General features: G+C 42.6%; 1 protein-coding gene across 4 annotated transcripts in view; it reads left to right on the top strand.

Moving 5' to 3' along the window:
• CAMK2A (calcium/calmodulin dependent protein kinase II alpha) overlaps window positions 1-22,178 on the top strand; it is a 448,541-nt gene that overhangs the window by 324,362 nt on the left and 102,001 nt on the right. For all 4 annotated transcript variants that reach the window (XM_069199537.1, XM_069199539.1, XM_069199538.1 and 1 more), the window contains exons 8-12: window positions 595-678; window positions 6,681-6,775; window positions 11,573-11,695; window positions 14,167-14,250; window positions 20,575-20,617. In XM_069199537.1, the coding sequence (XP_069055638.1) occupies window positions 595-678; window positions 6,681-6,775; window positions 11,573-11,695; window positions 14,167-14,250; window positions 20,575-20,617 (429 nt within the window). The remainder of the gene's footprint in view (window positions 1-594; window positions 679-6,680; window positions 6,776-11,572; window positions 11,696-14,166; window positions 14,251-20,574; window positions 20,618-22,178) is intronic.

Genomic DNA, 22,178 nt, shown 5'->3' with positions numbered 1-22,178 from the left:
TTGATAGGAGCTCTATAAAGAGAATATAGAGACACCTAGCAATGTTGCATTTCTGTGTCTGCGACGAGCACCAATTGGCGATCTGTACCAATGAAAGGTTTCTTGTTCTTATTGAATGTATTATTCTGAATGAGACGCAGCTCACAGGTTGCTCTGCCAAAACCAAAGATATGAGAGTGGGAGCACCTCCCTGGCTCCAGGTGAAGCTAACTTTTTTTAAACTTATTTTTTGTGTTCAAATGAGTTTTTTTTAGTGTTAACGCCTGAACTACAAACAGAAAATGCCACTGATCTAATATAGAAAGGTTTTAATACGGGTATACCATTGGCATCAGAACAATATTACAAAAATCATGGTAAGGTATTAAAATAATACGACAATAGTATGTAGAGGTACCAAAATACCTCTAGTAAAAACAGTAACTCAAGGAAACCATTACCTCATCTTCTTTTAAAAGAAGCTCCTTGGATGTGAATGAAGATCAATTTTGCAAATTTCAAGTTCCAGCTGATCCTAATTGTGGAACTGTGTGCTTTCAAAGTCTGCCTCCCATGTATGATTGGAAATGCTGTTGTTTTGTTTTTCATCTGCAGGGTTTGCTGGTACGCCAGGGTACCTCTCCCCAGAAGTGCTGAGGAAGGATCCCTATGGAAAGCCTGTGGACCTGTGGGCCTGTGGTAAGACTTTCGGTCACTCTAGGGGACAATGGCTTAAAATGGGCGCATTCAGAAGTTATGTGGCACTTATGGGATGTTCCTTTCTGGAAGTCCATCCTCACCCTTGACTTGTTCATCTGCTAAGACTCGAACTCCCTGCAGCAAACATTGGCATTCATTTTAACAACATATTCATTTAGCCTGACATTGGCATCCATTTCAATAAGGTGCCAGTTTCGGTTGACACGGTAGGATCGCAGCTAGTGCAGACCGCATCTTAGCAGATGAATCAACCTCCTACTTGATATCTATACATGAGACCTGAGCCCCTCTCTTTCCGCTGTTATGGTTTTATGCTACCATGGATATTACTATTGAATGCTTTCATGGCAGCTCCATTAGAGGAGGTGGTTCTCCCACTGACCATCACACTTATTTTTTTCTGAATGCCCTGTATTTAACTTTTTGGTTTAATAATTTTGTATGCTGGATACATGCCCTTGAGTGGCGCTCACCTTTGTGGTCTTTTAAATTGACTGTTTTGGAGTGCCACCCTCTCGTTTCATGTCAGTGAACTTAAAGCGCTCCCATAATTTTGTATGAACATTCCTAATGACTCCAAGTGTGCACACGAGGTTCCCACAAGGAGCATCAATAATGCTCTGTGTGGCGGTGCAGGGGACACCTGGGATGTCTAAGATAGGCAGAAGAGGTTCAGGCGCCAAGGATGTGATTATTGTCCCTGCTGCCTCTAGCGCGTTTTGTCTACCTCACTCTCTTCCAGCATACAGCTTATCGTTACAATAGGGGAGTGGGTACTGGTTTGTTTCATGGTTTGCACTGAAATCTCTCTGTTTTGAAAACTCTAAAATAGGAGGTCTATTACATGCCAGAAAATCTTGGCATGGAGTTTGGAGGTACTGGTCTTCATCTGCTGTCTGCATAGGTGCGGGGAGTGCGGTGCCGGAGGACTTTGAAAGAGGGCAAAAAGATAGACACGGCCATGAGGCTGGCTTGAGGAATGAGGGGTCTGGGTGTGTCTGTGAGACCTAGGAAAGGGCACTGTGTGGTCTGTGAAGGAGACTGATTTATTTAAGGGATGTGGAGATCATGCTCATTTTGGCTAGGGGGTAACACATGCATTTTCAACTTTGATATCACTAGGTGGTCCACGGTTGGGAAAAGCCCAACATTTGCGGTTTCTTACCTTCCTTGTCATTGTCCACCACCCTGCATTCCATAGATCCTCTCCATGCACATAAAATGCACAGAAAAGCATGGATTTGAGACCACTGTTAAAGGTGGGAGCCCACACTATTAGTCTAATATGCATGAGAGAGCAAGGGATTTTGTGAGAAGAGTCTTTGGGGCTTGAAAGCCAATAAATGGGGCTCTAGTGGATAGGACGCAACGTTCTAAGTCCTCGGGGTAGAGTGACCGAGGCTGCCATAGGTCCTGCCTGTTGGCTGCTCCAATGCGAAGAGGGCATAGACCAGCATTGGAAATATTTGGGACATGTTACGAATGAAGCCCCAGAACTCTCCATGTCATATTCTTGTGTTTCTAGGTGGGCAAACAGCATTACAGTCCTGCCTCTCGGCTCTCCCTTTCAAGCTGTGGAGTCGTTCTGCCTTTCACCCTCCTGTTTCTCCCTTTTTGACACGTCTTTGGTCCTCTAAGCATCTTTGAGAGACAGTGGTTCTTGCAGGCACTTTCACCACTACCAATAGCACAGTATTTGCGCAACTGAATGTCGGAGCTCTGCTGAGCGTCTGGCATCTGAGTCCAGGACTTGATGACAGCTACCGGGCCATCTTCTTGCTCAATTTGTGCAACTCCCACACTTGGCTGCCTCTCGGCACACATCTGTCAGATGTCACCCGCGGTATTTCCTTAACGAAGCCTGATGCCTGAAGAATCAGCGGTTCTCCTCAGCCTGCGGCAGGTGTGTGGCTCTCCCTCACTAACAAGCAGGTTCCCGCTCTCTGGGGCCACGAGACAACCGCGTGAAAGGGCACCAAGGTGCAGAAGTGCCACGCGGCCATATCAGTGGTGGATGCTGTTGGCAAAGCACGCGATGTTGCATCCTCAGGCCCCAAACCTCCAGGCTTAATCCTGCTAAATGCTCGGCTGTGTTTGATACACGTCGTAGGCGTGTGTTGTACCTCGGGTCGTGGACAAATGCTGGCTCTACTAAGAGATTCGATTTTGCTCTAAAATGCCTTTAAAGAGCGTCTTCCACTGTATCAACAGAGAGTGAGCACCTTCTACCCACGAAGCAGTAAACAACCCTTCTACTATAGCAGTTATCTACCTCTGAACACAGGTACTTTCTGTACCAAGATTCTGAGCTGGTCGACGATCATAGCAATTAAACCAGGCTGTTCCCTTGGGCGCTGTAATCTCGGGTACAGCGAGCACCTCCTGTAGCAGTGATATGTTCCTGCATCAATGAGAAGTGACATCCTCCTACACCACTGGCATTCATTCTTTACTGCCTTGACTATGGGAACTCACTCTACCTGGGAGTGCCAAAAGCCATAACCAGGAAACTTCAAGTAGTGCAGAATGCTGAAGCCTGGACTCAACATTCCCAGACACAATTCAGCCCAGCAGGCCTTGGCCTTTCTCCACTGGCTTCTGGTGGTTCAGGTGGTAAAATTCAAAGTGCTATGTAGAGCACATAGGCACTTCTAACAAATTGGCCACCCGTTTCTCGACCTCTGATCCCTCCCTACATCCTAAGCAAAATTCTTAGTTCCACCAATGCCCGATAGGCCGTGATTCCCTGCATTCAAAGTGCGAGAAGTGTAGGGTGATCCTTTGGATACAATGTGGACAAACTATGGAGCGCCCTCCCCCATACTGTGCAGACAGTTGACAATGAATTGACGTTTTGAAAACACCTAAAAACTTGGCTGTTCGAGAACTAACCCCTCTGGAGTGCTCTGGTGTAGTCTCTGGTGCACAACTAGTGCTGGGATGCCCATGGCTAGCTATGTGCTCTACAAATGTGCATAGAATAGAATGGAATCTTCAGGAAGTGGCCATCTCTTGTACCACCCTCCTCCTCCTGCCCCACCAGGGAGGGCACACCTATTGTACTATGAAGCAGCAGATCAAGAGACAGGGAGCTCCTCCGGTGCCCCGAGGCAGTGAACCTCTCTTTTACACATACACAGTGAGCGCACCTTGTACCGATATGTAATGACCTTCTACTGCGCCCATAGGAAGGAAGTTTTTCCGGTACCCGTAAGTAGTGGTACACACGTTCACTCATAGGTGTGTAGGATCTCTGACTGGCATTACAGCTTGCCACTGTTCTCCTGTAGGTAGTGAGGATGAGCAGCAAGGCTGAGTTCGAAGGAACAGGCCAGTGGGGGTGCAATGAGATGCAAAGGTGACAAAATAAACGATGCCCAGGGCTAATAATTCATGATAACGTAGTACCTAACATGTCTGAGCAGCTAGTGAAGACAGCAGCAGAATATCTAGTAGAAACGAAGGCTCAGGAAGGATAACTTTTAACGAAGTTACATCAAAGGGGGCAGGACTAGTATCATCTTTATCATGGGGAAGAGGAGGTACAGAACTCTTCTTTTTAAAGCCTCGCTGATGAGAGTGAGGATCCAGCAGAGATTCTTTGTTGCTAATGACAGCTGTGGATGCAGGAAAGTAAAAAAGGGCTTTGTGTGAGATTCTCTCAGTCAGACTTCATTCTGCTGAGGAGGGGCACACCTAGCACTAACTGATCCCCCTTTTGCAGACATGGAGCAGAAACATCCTGTGATAACTATTCTATGTGTCCATGGCATGGTTGCTTAGCTAGGTAACCATGACATGATGTGGGTCGATTCCAGAACGGAATGGAGAGTCTGGGTGGGTGGCAGCAAGATGACTGGGATGTTTTACTCTCCTCGTTAGAGTGTGTGCTTGTTTAAATAAACAATGTTGATATCACATTGTGCTTTCTAGATTTACATGCGTAACGGAATTCAACACATTCCTCTCACCAGCAACCCACATCCAGTAATATTTTCCTGTGCTTATTAACAGCAAGCCCCTCCTTTGCAAAAGGCTAAAAGTTTCCGTACAAAGAGACAGTGAGTTTCTCCAGAACCGGTAGATTGGGGTTACCATCTGCCCTGCATCAATGGTCACCTTCTATACCTGTTGCTTCTCTCCCTGTGTGGCCAGGATCTTTGTACAGTGTTGTCCCTGGATTTTGATCAGTGCCCTGGTTTTTCATTGAACGCTGCTCATGGGCAGAGCAGCGAAAACGCAGCAAGTCTTCCAAAGTGCGCTGATTTTGTGTGGGCTGACAATCATATGGAGCAACAGATGGTGAAAGGCGGGCAAGCCTCCACTTGGTCACCAATCTGCACACTCCCGGATCATTGCAAAGTTCTGGGGTGAGATGAATTATTAATCGCATGGAGAGCTTCCAAGAGCATTGGGTTCTCTGTGGGATACTGATGGGAGCAGTCACATCAACCTTACTTGTCAGAAAAGAGAAGTGCCTGGGAGATATGCCAGTTCTCTCATCACACGTACACCTGTGCAGGTGGCCTGTGCAACCTCTCCCACACTGAATGGAACTGATGTTTGCTTTGCAGTCTCAGACGGTCTGTATTTGACTGTTTCCTGCTGTGTGACTATGTAGATGTGCATTTGTGTATATGTTGAGAGGCTGGCCTTTAGAGAAACTGGGGGATTATTAGGAGAGTCTAAATCCGTGGGACATTGTTTTCTGTGCAAAACAGAAATTTCTTACTTTTTCACAGATTTTGTAGCTGCCAGCGACATTTTGCTGATTTGAGACATTTCAGAAATTAGCTTACCTCCATCTGAATTTCCAAGCAGAATCACTTTTTGCACAAACATCAGTAAGCATACCTGGAAACAACGAGGCATGGCCACAGTGGCAGCAACTACCAACACTGTAGGCACCGGATGAAATATTCTTGAATTTTAAAAGCAGGTCAGCTGAGATAGAGGCTAGTCTGGGCACCTGCATAGCAAGAGAAGCTGACCATCCTGGGCCACTAGTTACACAGAAATACCTATACTCAATAAATGAATGAGGCTAGTTTAAAGCACTGCTATCTTACAAAGGTGCAAAGCTGGGCATGTAAGGCGTGTGGGCGTGTGAGGATGCAGATATAGAAAAGTCGCAGAGAGTGTGTAAAGTGGGGAGATATGTGAGGGAGGTTGAGACGTGGACATCAGAACTCACAAATTTTGACTGAAGACGTGCAAGAGGGACAAAGCTAGTTTGCTAAACAATCTGGAATGTTGAAAATGAATACAGTGAGTGCAGTTTGATATATTTTTCTCATTTGTTTGGGGTTTGGTTTGAGGGATAATATTATGATTGTTCATGTCAGATTCCTTACTGTAATCTTCATTACTCATAGTCCAAGCTTTCCTCGTCACCGTCCTTATTCCATAAGCAATGACTCCACACGGGTACAGATTTCACCTATCCTGCTGAAAGTACTCTAAAATCATAATCATTTGGTAATCTCTGACGCTCCTCCCCCTCCAGGTAGCATAAAGGAGAGAAAAGTCCCCTACATGTCCCTGAGGGCTATAATTAAAAAAACAACTAGAAAAACGTTTTTTACTATCGTTCCCTGGGCAGGAAGGGAAGGCATGCACAGGATTACCTCTTCCTCGCCCCAGTGCTTACATAATGAGGACATACCCAAGTCAAAGTATAAACTAGCTATAATCTATAAAAACACACAGACTCCAAAACACAGCACTGGGTGACGTACTTCCTTATATCTGTTGAGGTTATGGAGTGTGTGGTAGACCGCATCATAAGCAGTGCAGGAAAAAGTCATGAGTCTGACGTCGCCATCCAGAGGACATCAACCAGAGAATCTCCAAGACAAAACCAGTGAGATTACTTTTTTGGAGGCAGAGACGAATTAACCTAGGATAGTACGGATGGCGATGGGAACTTTAGACTTTCATCCTTCCACTAGGCTTTGATATTGTATTCCTTGTTTTTGCAGGAGTAATCCTCTACATTTTACTTGTTGGATACCCTCCTTTCTGGGATGAAGACCAGCATCGCCTGTACCAGCAGATCAAAGCAGGTGCATATGACGTAAGTCGGCCTTCAATTCCTATGTGTCTACCATTGTCTTCTGGTGCTGAATTTCAGCATTGCTCTACAACCAGGTGCGCATAACCTGCACTCCATTCTTAATCTTTTGCCACAATACTTTGTCAATTTTCAAAGTGCCGGAATGCTCCCCAGGGGTTTGCCTTGCCTCCAGACCCCACAGTCCACAAAAGAATGTTTCACAACTTGCGTTCAGAAACCCATCACGCTTTCTATAATTAAGCTTGTGGGCTTCACATTGACCTAGACCACAATCGTAATATTATTGCCTTTAACAAATTTAGGATGTACAAAAGTAACTAAAGCTTCATTAATTTATGGTTAGAAATAGGAATGAAACTCAAAGTAATGTGTAGTTAGACTGAAGTAGAAAAATCTGGACACATGTAAGTAATACCTTTAAGTGAGATCAAGATCTCAAGAAACCTCATTTCGGAAAGCCCTAAAAACATGGCTCTTCAGAGCCTGAAATTCATATGATCTGGTGTACTATTGCGATTCTGCGTTGCAGCACGAGTGCTACGAGGCCTTCGGGCAGTTTAAGCGCTATACAAGCAATTATAACATAACATAAATGCTAAGGACCCGTAGTAAGGTTTGTACCAGAGGTTTTAAATACATCAGAAAATGTCCAGTGCAGCCAAAGTTTTATCTAGGGGTGGGCGAAACTCGCGGAGTTTCACTCAGTGGACTTCTTCAGAGTTTCATAAAAACTCTGCCAGCTTTTGCCGAGTTCCACAAGGAGACAGAAATCGGCATGTTGCACTGGCTGCACTGATTTTAGCAGTGGTAACTTGCTCTGTGCTGAGAAATCAGCATGAACTGCACCATGCAGCGTGCCAGAGGATGCTGCTGCTCGAGTTGGTTTTGCTGCCGCTCAAGTAGATTTTCTACTCAAGCAGCAGCTTTTCCAGTGTGAACGGTCTTGACTGCCGTTGACCACCTGCATTTGGAAAGTCTCGATGGGTACCCTACTATCGCCCCAAAATCCTGCTAGAGGATGCCAGTTCTTGCTATCCAATGTCCCATTGGTGAGCTGCGGCAAGAAAAAAACTTTGCCTTGCAGAGTTTAGCAGAATTGGCTGGAATTCCGCATTACATGCGTAATGCAGAGTGGCCACAACTCCAAGAACTTCGCCGGTGGAGCAGAATCAATCGCCCATCGTTAGTTTTATCTACATGAGATTTGAGTATGTTATTAGTAGTTTGGCAGGTGGCTTTCCGTTCCACTATGTTTAGAGATCTGTGCTTGCCTGTGGGAAAGCTCTATGGCTTAAAACGAGCCACTGCAACAGTAAAGGCACTGTAAGTTTGCTGAGCATCAACCTTGTTCAATGAGGCTATTCAGCAAATTATTTTGTTTTTCAAACAAACAAAAAAACTAGGATCTCTAACACTCTAGGAACTTTTCTCTCAGGGTTCGTAACCTGTTGGGGACCTCTCTGCTTTTCCTTGTAGACCTGAATAGGAAAACAAAAAGTATGTCAAAATGTCTGCCATAAATAAGGGGATTGTCTGAGATACTTAGACTGGCAGCCTGATGTCTGTGGGACCTTCGGTCTAAGGGTTAGGCTGGTGGAGCCAATGGAGAGCTCTGCTGAAGGAACCAGGACAGTCCACCAAACACCAAATAACCATCACAGTTCTCTTCCAACATTAGCTAGATCTCTCTGATACCCGCCAACCATCAACAAACTTACAAATGTTTAGCCTACAAATGCTGATGTATATGGCATGCACAGTTGCTTTCAACCTGAGACAATTCAGATTCACTTAATATACTAAATATAACTCAAACAACTACCTGCAGATGCACACCATACACGCAATTCCTCCCACCTCTGCGCACAAATAAATGTATGTTAGGAAAATGCTCAGAAAGTAAACGCCGCAAACAAAAATAGAACAAAAGGCCAAAAGCGCTCACCCAAAGTTGACACTGCTCTCCCACTCAAAGACAGTGACAGGGAGTCTAAACCCAATGTTGATAGAAACACTAGACCCTCGCATGAGTGATCACAGGTACTGCAGGTAAAAGAAAGGTTCCATTAACCTCCAGGGGCATACCTGTAAATGCAGTAATGAAAGTGGAGTATAATGTGGAATGCTGATCGAAGCGGCAAGCAAAAACACCAATCAAGGCTAATGCTAAACATGACCTTGTATTTCTGTCAGAAGTGTTCAACTCACGGTGCTTAATTCGTACCAGGGCTTGTCACTGGCCCTTATTTCTTAATAGCAGAACATTTGTATGACTTTCTTCCAAATGGTGGAGCTCTCTCTTTAATCTAAAACAAAGTTTGTTAGCGATATTCAACAATTTAATAAACATTTTTTTTAAATAATGGCAGTTTTGTCAGGCTATTATTAGATATTTATGTGAACTGGAATTGTCGAAATTGTCACCTTTGTAGGAATGTTGTGGTTTGCATATAACGTAGGTACTGCCATTCACAGGGCTGTCAGTGACAGTGGATGGTGTACGCTTCCATAAACTTTTAAGAAATATCTTGGGCTCTGGCATTTATTTACTTTTTATTTAACAAATTATGCGCTGGTCAGACAAAAACAGTCACTAAGGCCGACTGCATAAAATATAAAGGAAATCCTAAATTATGAAAATCCTGGTGGGACAAGAAAACTGGGTAAGGTGGGTTGGCATACAAATTGATTATATCTACCTACAATAATATCACATCCACTATATCGCTTACCACTACTTCATCAAGGAAAACATCTAATTATTATTTTTACCACCACATCATTTTACCCTGACTTACCTTGTGACATACTGGATAGTGTGGTACTGGATATTATGTCATGCAGTAGAATGCATATAACATATGGAGGAGGTGCATATCTTGCAAACCAGGTTCACATGAAGTTCAGGAAAAAGTTGATTCAGGCATACTAGTTGATAGCCGATCAGCCGCAATGCATTAAAAAATGCACATTCCAATGAACACAAAGTGGGATATTTGCGAGCGCGTCTGACCTTCTTTGTTTTTTTTACAATGTATTTATAAGGGGACACGTTAGAGGTGCGATAGACATTTTGACTGCGCTTGGAGGAATCTCACTATCATTACTCTCAACCTGTCCCATAAACAATTTAGGGCCCACGACATTCAAACAATCGATTTGCCGCACTTGAGTCAGTAAACGCCATGCTCCATGACCCATATGGCCATGAATAACCACACCTTTAGTAAAAGTTAGAAAGTGTATTTCCCTATATTAACAATGCTAACAACATGTATGTTAGTCTCAGTACCAAATGAGAAACATATATGAATAACACTGGATGACCAAATCTTCTAAAGAATCTCAATTTAACTAAAGCGTTCACAATTAAACATTCAAGAGTTACAGTACAAATCAATAGGAACAATAAATGCTCAATAGAAATAACATACATCTGGTCTCAGCACGCGCCAGCATTAGGATTTCTCACTAACCCTCTAATTAGAATAGCATGTTTGGAATTCATGCAAAAGCAATTCAGACAAAGCTAATTTGGAAAACATCTTACTATGGCTCTATCAAAATTTGCGGTTGGTACCTAAAGATTTAAAGAACAAAACCTTCCACAAACTAGAGCATTTTGTTGTACCTCTCTCAAATGGGATCAGCAAACTGCATTTCTTTTCGTCAGCTGGACATCTATCTGGTCAGTGTTGGTACCGGGCAATGCAAGGAAAAATGGTTCAGACATGGTGGGCTTTAAGCTTTGAACCATTTAATTTTAGCAATCTAAAGAATTAGCATTATCACAGATTTACTCTATGAGGATGGTTATAAGGGAAAAAAATCATCAGGAACTGTTCAGCTCCCCAAGCAGAATAAAACCATGCACGAAGAAGGGGAACGGGATAGTGGCAAAACAGCTAATGGCTAAGTTGCAAACAAAATGGCACAGAACTCTCTCCGCAATCAGGCTAAGTTAGAATTCCGTGATATATCTTCCCACATTTTCATTGGTGGGAAAATCGTACATTTAAGGTTGATCCAATGGAAACTAAAACCCAAATCTAAGAGATAACTAAACTGTCATTCACACTTCGATGATTGGCTCCTCTTCTCCTGTTCCCATCATTAGGCTCGTCAGGTATCTCCTTTGTTGCAATCCATACTCTAGTCAGTGCATCCATTGTTGAATCCTGAGAACATTTCAAGCTCACGCATCAAGTTAACATTTGTATCTTTTGTGTTACAACATGGTTCTACAAGCTGTTCTCATGAGAAAGTTAAAGACATCTGTAATTTGTTTGATCAGCACAAAGTGATCAATGAAGCATTAATTTTCTAGTCTGGTAATACTTTTCCGATCATTTATTAAACTCTGCATCTTAACGTGAGGGTTTGCAACTAGGCCCAAACTTCGCCAACTTATGGCCTAAAGATAATAAATCAAATACATAACATAAACCCATTAATGTGATATACTAATAAATTCTTCTGTACATGTGCAGAATAACTAATAATCATATGCATTCACTAAAAATATTTATGTATTGATGGCGGTCACTCAAGTGGGCACGTTTTCCAAGTCACACATTATCTTTCTATGTCAGGCTAATTCAATACAAATTCTTAATGAAAATAAATAGTTATTAATTCAGCTTTCACACATTCAATGCTGAATTCTGTCTTTTTTGCTGGTCTGAATGGGTGGGTGCTTGTGAAAGATGTTGAACCAAAGGAATGCGTAGAGATCTGAATGTAAAATGATAAACTACCTAATAACTACACTTGCCATCCTTTCTGTTCTTGCCCCAGTTTCCATCACCAGAGTGGGACACCGTCACACCGGAGGCCAAAGACCTCATCAACAAAATGCTGACAATCAATCCTGCCAAGCGCATCACTGCAGCCGAGGCTCTAAAACACCCCTGGATATCGGTAAGCCACCAAGAGCATCGTCAGTGCGAGGCTTGGTAACTGTGTTTTTGCAGTGACAAAAATAAACTATGAAACTCTCTTCCCACAAATGGGATTCTTGGGGCTGCATTCAAGAGTTTTTATTAGATTCCTTGCAAAAAAGTAACTAAATTAAGTTGATCCTGCTAGGCCTTGTGTTTTTCTACAGTAGTACTAGAATGTCACAATGACAGGCTTCCAATTATAGTGGTTAACCAAGGGGTTATTGGGTATTTAGGACAGGCAGTGGCAATGCTGAGAAGTGATCGTATGATTTACATTTTCTACAAATATGTAAGCCGATCTACTGCTGTTATTCTGACCATGTTGTCCACAGTTGTCTGCATGAAGAGGCTGCCTCGTGTGTAGCAAGCCACAGAGGCAGTATGGCCTCTATAAAAGTAAGGAGAAGTTTAGAAAGCTGGTGACTGTTAAAAGGTCAAGTGCAGAGACAGCCATATATAAAGTTTGCTGGAAATGTGCCATGCTACATGCTCGCCCTAGTAGTCTTTGTTTACAAACACCATCCTCCTGGAACATTTGCCTAATTTCTCTTTGGGACAGTCAATGCCTGGCCACCCATGAAAATGTGTGTGCTTTGCCTGAAGACTTTTATTCACTTTAATCTATAGATGGGGCCATAGCTTCAGGGGGGTGGTTGGGGTGTTACACCCCCCTAATAAATATATTCTGTAGTTAATAGTTGGGTACAGGTCAGGTATGGTAAGGTATTTATCGGATTCACTTGGGATTTGTATATATACATGTAGGCCAAAACACACACACACACACTCTTGTCTGTTTTGAATGTCTTAAAGATAGTTACTTTACAACATATTGAGTTTGAGATACGCACTCTCAATCTGCACTGCTCTTCCTTCCTACTGATCTTTCAGTGTAATTGTTGAGAAATATGAAGCTCAACCTCGCCCCCCCCCCAACCCAGTCTGACTGACCAAGCTACACCCCGGCTATAGAATTTACATTTTTATGACAAATGATGGTCTTCTATCACCAAAGTTCTTTGAAGCTGCAATGGGTTTCAAAGATTCAAATTCAGGCAGTTGTGTGCTGGACGGAAATCCCGACTTTCATTGCAACTGTTGTGGACTAATTAACCATGACAACACTTTATAAGCAAGGTGTGTTCCTAGGAGCAAACACTGCTCTCAATCTAACCCGAAAAAACTGATTTCTTATAGTTCTGAGAAGAACAAAATTACATTGATGGAACCCATTTGGATGGTAACCCCTTTTTCAGGCTCAGGTAATTACTAAAACCAGTTTATCCTGACTTTGCTCACTGTGCCTTTACGGATAAGAATCATCTACAAGTAACCATATCAGGCAGATTCCCAGGACTAAGTCCACTGCTCCTAGTGCTTAATTTGAGCCGGTGGTTTCCGGTGCGAGGCACCAACACTTATTTTTTAGGGCTGACACTTAGTTTTCTGTATCAGGCATTTACAGTGAGCAAAAGACACTAATGGGAAAGAGAGGAAGTGAAAAACGAAAAAGCGTCACAAAGGAAGAAACAGAAAGCTGTAAGAGTGGGCTAAAGGGTCAGGGAGTGGCTGTAAATGGATTAAGGAGGCATGAGATGGCTTTAGGATTATGTTGCCTCAGTATTCAGTGCTCACACATTTAAATGCAGCAGCCACATGTCTCCGAGGAGAGCTTTGGGCACAGGCACATTTTTATTTACAACTTAAGCACTGACTGCCCCCTACAGATCTCCCTAGAGCAGGCACTCTTTTCTCTTAGTTCAGATCTCCCCACAACGTGCTAGTGCAGATCTCATTGGAGCAGACCACATGCTTCTCAATAGAGATGTCACCACAGCCCATTTGCTTTTGGTGTACATCTCACTCAGAGCAGCCTCGTAACCCCATAGTATGGATTAACCATGCCTCAGTAAACTAAATGAATTTCCAGTAGTTCAAGGTTATCTAGCCCATCATGCCAAAGGGGTATTTTTTAAAGTTGTCTTGTCCTGTGAGATGCGACCATTCCCCTCAAAGATTTTTAAAAAAGGATGGCTGTACTGCCATGATAGGGCTCGACGTCACATATTGTGGTAAAAAAGCATGATGCGAGGTTTACTGTGCCCTCCAAGAATTGATACAATTGACGTACTGATCTGCGAGACCTCCCCTCCCCTACAGACATCAAAAAGACTAAAACGCCCATGCCCTAGTCTGGCAAGTTTACCAGTCCCCCCCGGTTGAAATTATGTGCCAATTTGACTACCTGATACCTTGAGAGAAGGTTTGACATTTCATGAGTGTTGAATATAAAAGGCTTTGCTCAAGCATGTGTTTTTTCAGGTTCCCAAGGCTCACCACAGTTTCACTTGTTTTTATTTAGCTCATTTGTAATATATTGCTTTCCAGTTGTGCTCTTTCCTTGATTTTTTACTATCTGACTGCAATCTCTGCTTCTCTCTCCTCCAGCACCGCTCCACAGTGGCCTCCTGCATGCACCGACAGGAGACGGTGGACTGCTTGAAGAAGTTCAATGCCAGAAGGAAACTAAAGGTGAGTCACCCACCCCATCAACTCTCCATATTGATGCCTTAATCAATACTGTCCTTATTTTTGCAACTTCTCCTGCATCCCGCTGTTCTCCTTTTCTTTTTTTGTTACTGGGAAGATTTATAGACAGTGAAGGACATTTTAATCCTGTCTTTGTAGTGCATTTGCATGTTCGTGGAGGGGAGGACTCTGGGTGGGAGCTGTCCAGGAGTTCACAGCCATACTATGAAACTAGATGGGATTAAATTACATAGTCAATGGTATGTGGTCCGTGAAAGCCTGGCATGGCTCTGGCACGACTTTGACCCATGTGGACACAGCAGGTCATCGTTGCAAGTTGTAGACATCACCAAGCCATCTTATGTGTCTCAGATGAGGCCTCTAATAACAGACCACAAAGCGTGGACAGCACCAGTTACTGAGCCAGATATGACTGATGATAAGATAGTGAAATGCATGCACTTGCTTAGTTGCAGGGTTTACATGTTATACGGTTGGGTGGCATCCCCACTTTACCAAACTATCTGACCCTGGCAGATCACATTTCCTTTCTGTGTCTCAATTACATAATCTGTTGCAACGGGCTTTTCCTAAATTTTAGCAGAACGTATACAAAATATACTTAATTTTGGCCTCTTAAAGCAAAATGACACCATCACTGATTTGTGTTCCCTGCATGTTCACTGTTATTAACCCAGCTGAGAGCTGCTAACTCAGCTGTCATTTGAAACATACAGAAAGGGGTGTGGGTGGGGGTCATGATCTTACACCGAATGGTCTCTTCGAATGAATCGTGGAAGAAAGCCAGGTTCCCTCTTTTGTTAAATGCTTGTCGGTTGACCGAGGAAAAAGTCTAACATTCTTTGCTGTGACATTTAAAGTCACTATTACAAACTGCTTCTAATGTCAGAATTCGAGTGTAGTAACTAATTACTTACTTATGATGCCAGAACCAGCTCAATCTATGAAACTAAGGTGCAGAAGCGTGCACAAATATTAGACGGCTTCACACATCCCAGGACCTCCTCCAATACAGCAAGAAAGATTACATTCCAAGTACTTGCCCCGCTTTCATCGCTGTCACTGTTATCGCTGGGTGGAATTCATTTTTTTCTGTCTGCAATATGGGAAAGTGAGTCACTGGGAGAATTCGCCTTTATCCGGATCTTTTTCGATAGCCACCAACAAAAAGGGTGGCATTGGCAGCCAGCTTTACACAGTGGGCTGTAGATTGCCGTAAGATTGCAAGCCTGCCCAGTTACGATGGAAATCCTGCCTTTGGGGCTGTCCCAAAGACATTCTGATTAGTAGCTGATGACAGTGGTTTAGAGAGAGACCAGATTGGTTGTGAGGCAGCCAGTCAGAATTTCTAAAAACAAAGTACTGCTTCAAAAATTCTTAATGGTCACTCTTCAAGCAATCAGAAGAGGTTCCTGCGTTTAACCTTTGCTGATTGGTGCCCAGGAAGCCATTTGAATAGATGAAGAAAGCCTGCACGATTTCAGGCAATTTTGTGCCGCAGGGAAGTACAGGCAGTTCAAACCTGACTAATTATCCTTTCACTGCAGTTCGCCTATAGTGTGCGTTTCAGTTTAGTCCTCTAAGTAGTTGGAATAAAAAAATTGGAATTCTGCGACATCTGCTTTTTCATGGATAATTCTCCAACAAACATAGGTTCTGCTGTTCCACACTTCAAAATACTATTTTTTGCAGGATATTTCCTGTATTTTTTAAATATGCACAACTATGTCGAGCTTTATGCGTTGGTAACGTTTTTTAAAAAAAGCTGCATAAAGTTGACAGAAGTCAGCTTCACACACCATTAATCTCTAGTTCCCAGTAAAATGATACCATATGACCGGAAGGCCAAACCAACAATTGAAAGGAATCGGGCTATTTTGATGTAACAGTGAGTGCAAAACAATGTAATGATCAGTAGAAAAGATACATACCCAATGATTAGCCACAAATCTCCCCGTCTAAAAACTATAAAATTTAGACAAGTAGTGTTGGTATGTTAAAGTTCATAGATAAACATGAAGCGTGATGTTGAACATCAGGATAATCTTTTCTGAATGTAGGGTTACTTAAAAGTAGATTCGGATGCAAGGCTGAACTGAACATGAAAAGCAGTTTGGAAAACCTTTTAATACCGCGAATTGTACTGGGTAAATGAGTGTACCAAGCAGAAAAATTCCCAAGGAATGTTGGGTTAAATCTCACCCTAAGAATGAATTTCTTTAAAATGTAGTCTAACGATGTATTTTATAACTTAATGTTATTACTATTTTGACTGAAAAGGCATACTTTCTACAGGAAGCCTATGAAATATTTCAGTACACAGAGTCTGGTGGAGACCCCGGAAGCACTATGCACAGTGCCAAGTCGTGTCTGTGCCTGATTTTGTTTGTGTTCTGCTCCCCTGGGATTCTTTGCAGTTGAGGAGCGGAGTATTCTTCAGCCGGTCTAGCCTTAATACCGCCTCCCTGCCTCTCACCCTATTAGAGTTTTCCCACTACTCAATATGGTCAATGTAAAGTCAAAGATGCACAAAATGTTACGCTCTGCACATTGCTCTTCAGTGGATGATGTCCTGGCCTTAACTGGGCCATCTCCTTTGTGCATCAGTATTGAACAATATTTGTTATTCTTGCTGTGTTGCTCGTGCCTATCGCATGAGTGCCAGCACATCACTGGTTGAATCACCTGTGTGACAGCCATTACTGAACAACAAGGAAAAGTCTGTGTTAGATCCCATCCTCATCACTACTTGAAGTAACCATATGCAACACACTCATGTAGCATGGAGGCACATGCTAGGATGCACTTTGACTTCCATTTGGGTTACATGCAGTCAGAACTCCATAAGGGAGGTGCTTATTCAACTCAGCGTAAGGACCAGCTGAAACACACAGCTGATAAACTCACAGCTCCACGGAAGTCTTTCGGATCACTAAGACATGGATCTCTAAAATTAATCCCATACCGGCCACAGTAATTATTTGTCAGTGAAGGAAAACAAATATAGCAGAACTAAATGATAGGACAGGGAGGGAACTATATATCAACTATACGGTACCTCTTTCTGTTTATAAAACTGCTTTGTAGAATAGTGTAGCCCTTTTAGGGCCTTCTTTAGAGTTTGGTGGGAAGGTTACTGCATCACAAGTGTGACATATATCCCATCCATCATATGACCAGTGCCGTAGGCTATAATGTACTATTTAAAACACTGGACGGGACAACCGTTGGATTTGTGATGGAATATTCTGTCCGCCAAACTCTAAAAAGGCCCAGAATATTTATTAAAGATGGTCCTCACCAGGAGGCACTGTAGGATTCACGACATCAATACATAGGATTTTGAAAATAGCTGCAACAAATTTGTAATCCTTCCAATGTCTGTGTACCTTTTCAAAATAACTGCATGTTTCAGAATGATGTATATGATGTGATCAAGAATTTGTTTTTAATGGTGAAGTTTGAAAATAAATCATGACAAAGAAGGAACCGTTCTTTCCACCTTGTTTGAATTCTATTTTGGCATTCAAGCTTTTTGTTTCCAGTTTTTATTTTATGTTATGTGTATTCATATAGTGCACCATCTCCTGAAAGGGTATCCCGCCGCTGAGCAGGTGTGTGACTTGCCCTGCTTACTGTAGGTTGGTGAATTGAAAGGCCAAGCCCTCACCTTTTGCAGAATTCAAGAAAAAAGGAGGAGGGTCAGATACGTGGGGCCTAACTTTAGTGCCTTGAACATGGATGTGAAGAATTTGAAATGAGCGTGTTTGTGCATCAGGAGCCAGTGGAGATCCATGACGTGTGATGTGATGTGATTTTGGTGCGGGAAGTTGAGGATGAGTCTTGCCAGAGACATCTTAGTTCTTGCTGAAAATCACTACTTTATTCTTGTCAGTGTTGAGCTTGAAACCACTGGATTTCATTCAGTTGGTGACTTCTGTCATTCAGGCAGTTCACTTCTTTCTTATGTTGGGGGTCTTGCCTGAGAGGTAGAGTATGAGTTGCATGTCATCAGTTTAGGAGAGGCTATTGATGTTGTGAGTACAGATTACGTTGGCCAGAGGGATCACGTATGTGTTGAAGAGGGTGAGGCTGAGTGATGAACCTTGAGGCACTCAGCAGATGGGTTTACAGGCTTCCGAGGAGTAAGATGACAGCTTGCATTTTATCCATTAAGAAGGAGCAGATTCAGCACAGAGAGAGTACTTAGATGTCAATCTTGTGCAGGTGCCTGATGAAGATTTGGTGTGAGACTATGTCAAAAGCAGCAGGGAGGTCCAGGAGGATGAGGGCTGTCATGCCTCCTCTGTCAAGGAACATGCAGATGTCATCTTTGGCATCAATGAGTGCTATTTCTGTACTGCGACTGGCCCTGAATCTAGACTGTGTGGTGTTGATGAGCTGGTGGTTGCCTTTGGATGCTATGGTAGGAGGGAGATGAGTCTGTAAGTGGAAAACGCGGCTTGGTCAGCAGATGTTTTCTTGAGCAGGAATGTAAGAGTGGCATGTTTTCAGGTCTCTAGGATTGTGACTGAGTTGATGGGATGGGTGTTAGTGCTTTGCTGGTCGGTAGGAGTCCTTTGTTTAAGGTGTTGTGGAGGCAAGGGTCAGGTAAGGCCCTGAAGTAGATGGGCTTCAGGGTAGCAGCGATTTGGATGGTGGTGATGGTGGGCCATGAGGCCAGGGTTTGGTCTTTGGCACAGTGGGAAGTTAAGTGTGACAGTGATAGGGTCCGGTTAAGGGTCGAAATATACAGATATGGAGGTGATTTTGCTACAGAATTCCAATAGCTTGTTGCAAAGGTCTTGTGAGGGGGTGATGTTGCTGGACGCAGCAGGAGGCACAGTGAAATCTTTGATGATAGCAAAGATTTCCTTGCAGCAGTTAGTGCAGGCGTCAATGCAATCTGCAAGAGCTATGCGCTTGGGTTCCAATTATGAGAATCCGCAGCCTTGTTTTCTGTCTTTTGGAGGTCACTGGTGTAATGTACTTGGGCTGGCTCTGGTGCCTCAGTAGACTTTCATCTTTGCTACAGGGATCTGTGTATGACCTTAGAGTGACAGATTCGACTCCAGTGGGTCCACTGAGACTTTTATCTCAACACGGTCAATAAAATGTGTGCCACTGAATAATGTAACAATAAAAACACCTGTTATTCAGTGCTAAGAATCCTTGAAGGATAAACATGTGTTTCACAAAATATACGGGATGAGTTATGCTATGAAAGCTGTTAAAGTGAAAGAAAACAAGGATCATTATTTATGATGTGATACACAAAAACATTAAGAAAAACCTGAATCGTGGTGAGGATAATTCAACTTCACTCAAATTTGTCTTTGCTCTTCCTCCTCTACCATTTGAATGAGACACTCCTGCTTTCATCAGCAAATGTCACTGTGTAAATTACATTTTCAATTAAGGATGTACATATATATATATATATATGTATGTGTATATATATATATATATATATATATATATATATATATATATTTATATATATATATATGTATGTGTATATATATACACATACACATATATATATATATATATATATATATATATATATATATATATATATATATATATATATATATATATATATATATAATATTCTGAGATCACCACTCCCAGCATGTGTGCGATGGGGATGGTGGGTTGGAGTGCTGGAGCACTGGAGGAGTTGGGTTTATACGTGGCGGTTCCCTCAGCAGTCAGGTAGCCACATCAGATTTGCATAATGGTCCTTGTAATTTTGTCCTCCAAGACGCAGAATTCAAAAATGCTTTGGCTAAAAGCCAGGACTGGCTGAAAGTTTTGGTTATGTTATGTTGTTCTCATTTGTACAGCACACGTTGCTAGTAGCAGAGCTTTATAGTGCTGTATGGCATGGGTTGACCTGGTCGTTATACTAAAAGACTTTTCCTAAATCACTAGTGAGGCACCTGTTACACTGCCAGCATGGAGCACCAAGAGCCACCACAAATCCACAATGTGTGTGTTTCTGCCGAACAAGTTGTGTGTATACTGGCTACACAGACCCTCATGCCTGCCAGAATCGCAACAGTATCTTGACCTCAGACTACCGAGTCCAGTGGGGACAAGATGGTGCTATACAATTAAATACAATAGGAGTATGACTGTCAGAGCCTCCTAGCCCCAGTTCTCTTACCATTGCTCATCCTGGCTTACTAAATTCATTGGGAATAGCTTTGCTTGACAAGTGTCGCGCTGTAAGCTTATGAACTTAGACTGATACTGAGCAACTTGCATTTGCTGACAGCTTGTTCTTTCTTTCTCATTAAGGGTGCTATCCTGACCACCATGCTGGCAACGCGGAACTTCTCAGGTAGGGACCTTTCACAACTGCTGCTACCCAAATCGTTCTGTTTCACTTTATGACCTTGTCTTCTTGATATAGGAAGGAGGGCAGGGGGAGCACTGTGGGCAGACCCTGTACAGGCTGACGGGTGTCACAGGGTCAATCTATTTCCAGAGATGTCGGTGCAGAGAGGCTTGGTTAGAAATATTAATTTACCTCTTTGTTTCACTTCCTCATCACGGTCATAGCCTTACAAAGTAAAGACTCTCATGAGGAATACTTGGCCTTGCAGTAATGAAGATTGATGGTAAGTAAGTGGGGCATTCAAATGCCAGGAGGACTGTGATATTTAGCTGACACTATCTTAGTCATATCCTCTAAAACACAAAAACGTCACCTAAAATCAACTGATTACTTTCTGTTTCAAACAGTTATGCAGTTGCATAGGCACTCCAGAAGATATAATAAATTGCACATAAAATATCTCAAATGCAGCCAATTCAGAAGGCACCCACTGAAATGCAACATGTCTGATGGGTGCAGAATCAGGCAAGATACCAGTAGCTCCCAGGCTCCTTTAGAGTGGCATATTTGGAGCGTGAGAACAAAATGTTTCTGAATACTGTTCAATGGGAGAAAATTGAAATAAAAAGTTACCTTAATGATTAAGTTAAATCTTCATTTTAATTTTCTCCCATTTCAAAATAACATTTTTACAAACAGCAGGCCTCTTGCTCCTAGTGGCCAGTAAACATTGTGCCATATGTGAAACTGTAAAATACAGTAATTGTTTAAAATGGTAGACATTTAAAGTGCAGAAAAATATTCATATAATGAACATTTTTGCAGAACATTTTTCTGCACTTTAATTTCTCCCTTTAAAAAAATGGTTGTATGTTTGTGTTATAAGTGTAAAGGTGGCACATATGTCAACAGGTAAGTCCTGTGCCACAAGTACATACAACACAGGCTCTCAGTCACCCATAAACGTATATTCCATTCATATGCACACATGTTCATAAATCCACAAAGACCATGTTCCCACTGACACACATGCAGCCCTGTCATGGTGCCCTTAATCAGGGTATTTTGTTCAAACCATAGTATCTGGCTGTATGGGCATTAGGCTTAAAGTCAATGAAGGTGGGTGTGGGGTGCCCAGTAACAATACACAAGCTTCTTTAGCCTTCAGAAGCTTACAATGATTTCACTGATCAGAGGTAGCTCTCTTTTCAGAAAAGGTTGGAGATCCTTGATTTAGAATATGACATAATCACAGGCCTTTGGTTGAAATGGAACAAAACTGCAACGTGTTTGCTTGAAATAAATCACAGCCGTGATGGGTTGATAGAAATGCAACTAAAAAATAGGGATTTGTTGGAAGTGTCATATGCTCCCAAGGGCTTGCACCAAATTCCACAGAACTGATTTAGCAAATGGTGGCACCTGGGGTACCAAACTAATTTCCCCCAGAAAGCTCAGCACAGATTCAGATCCGCCCTCCACTACAGATTTTTTACAAATCATATAATCATCTTTTCCATATCTTGCACTAGCAGGGTACAGGAAAAAGAATTGTGCACCTTCT

This window comes from Pleurodeles waltl, chromosome 7 (genome assembly GCF_031143425.1).
Source record: "Pleurodeles waltl isolate 20211129_DDA chromosome 7, aPleWal1.hap1.20221129, whole genome shotgun sequence".
NCBI classification, from domain to species: domain Eukaryota; kingdom Metazoa; phylum Chordata; class Amphibia; order Caudata; family Salamandridae; genus Pleurodeles; species Pleurodeles waltl.
Note: the sequence above shows the minus strand (reverse complement) of the source record. Positions and strands in the feature narration are given on the sequence as shown.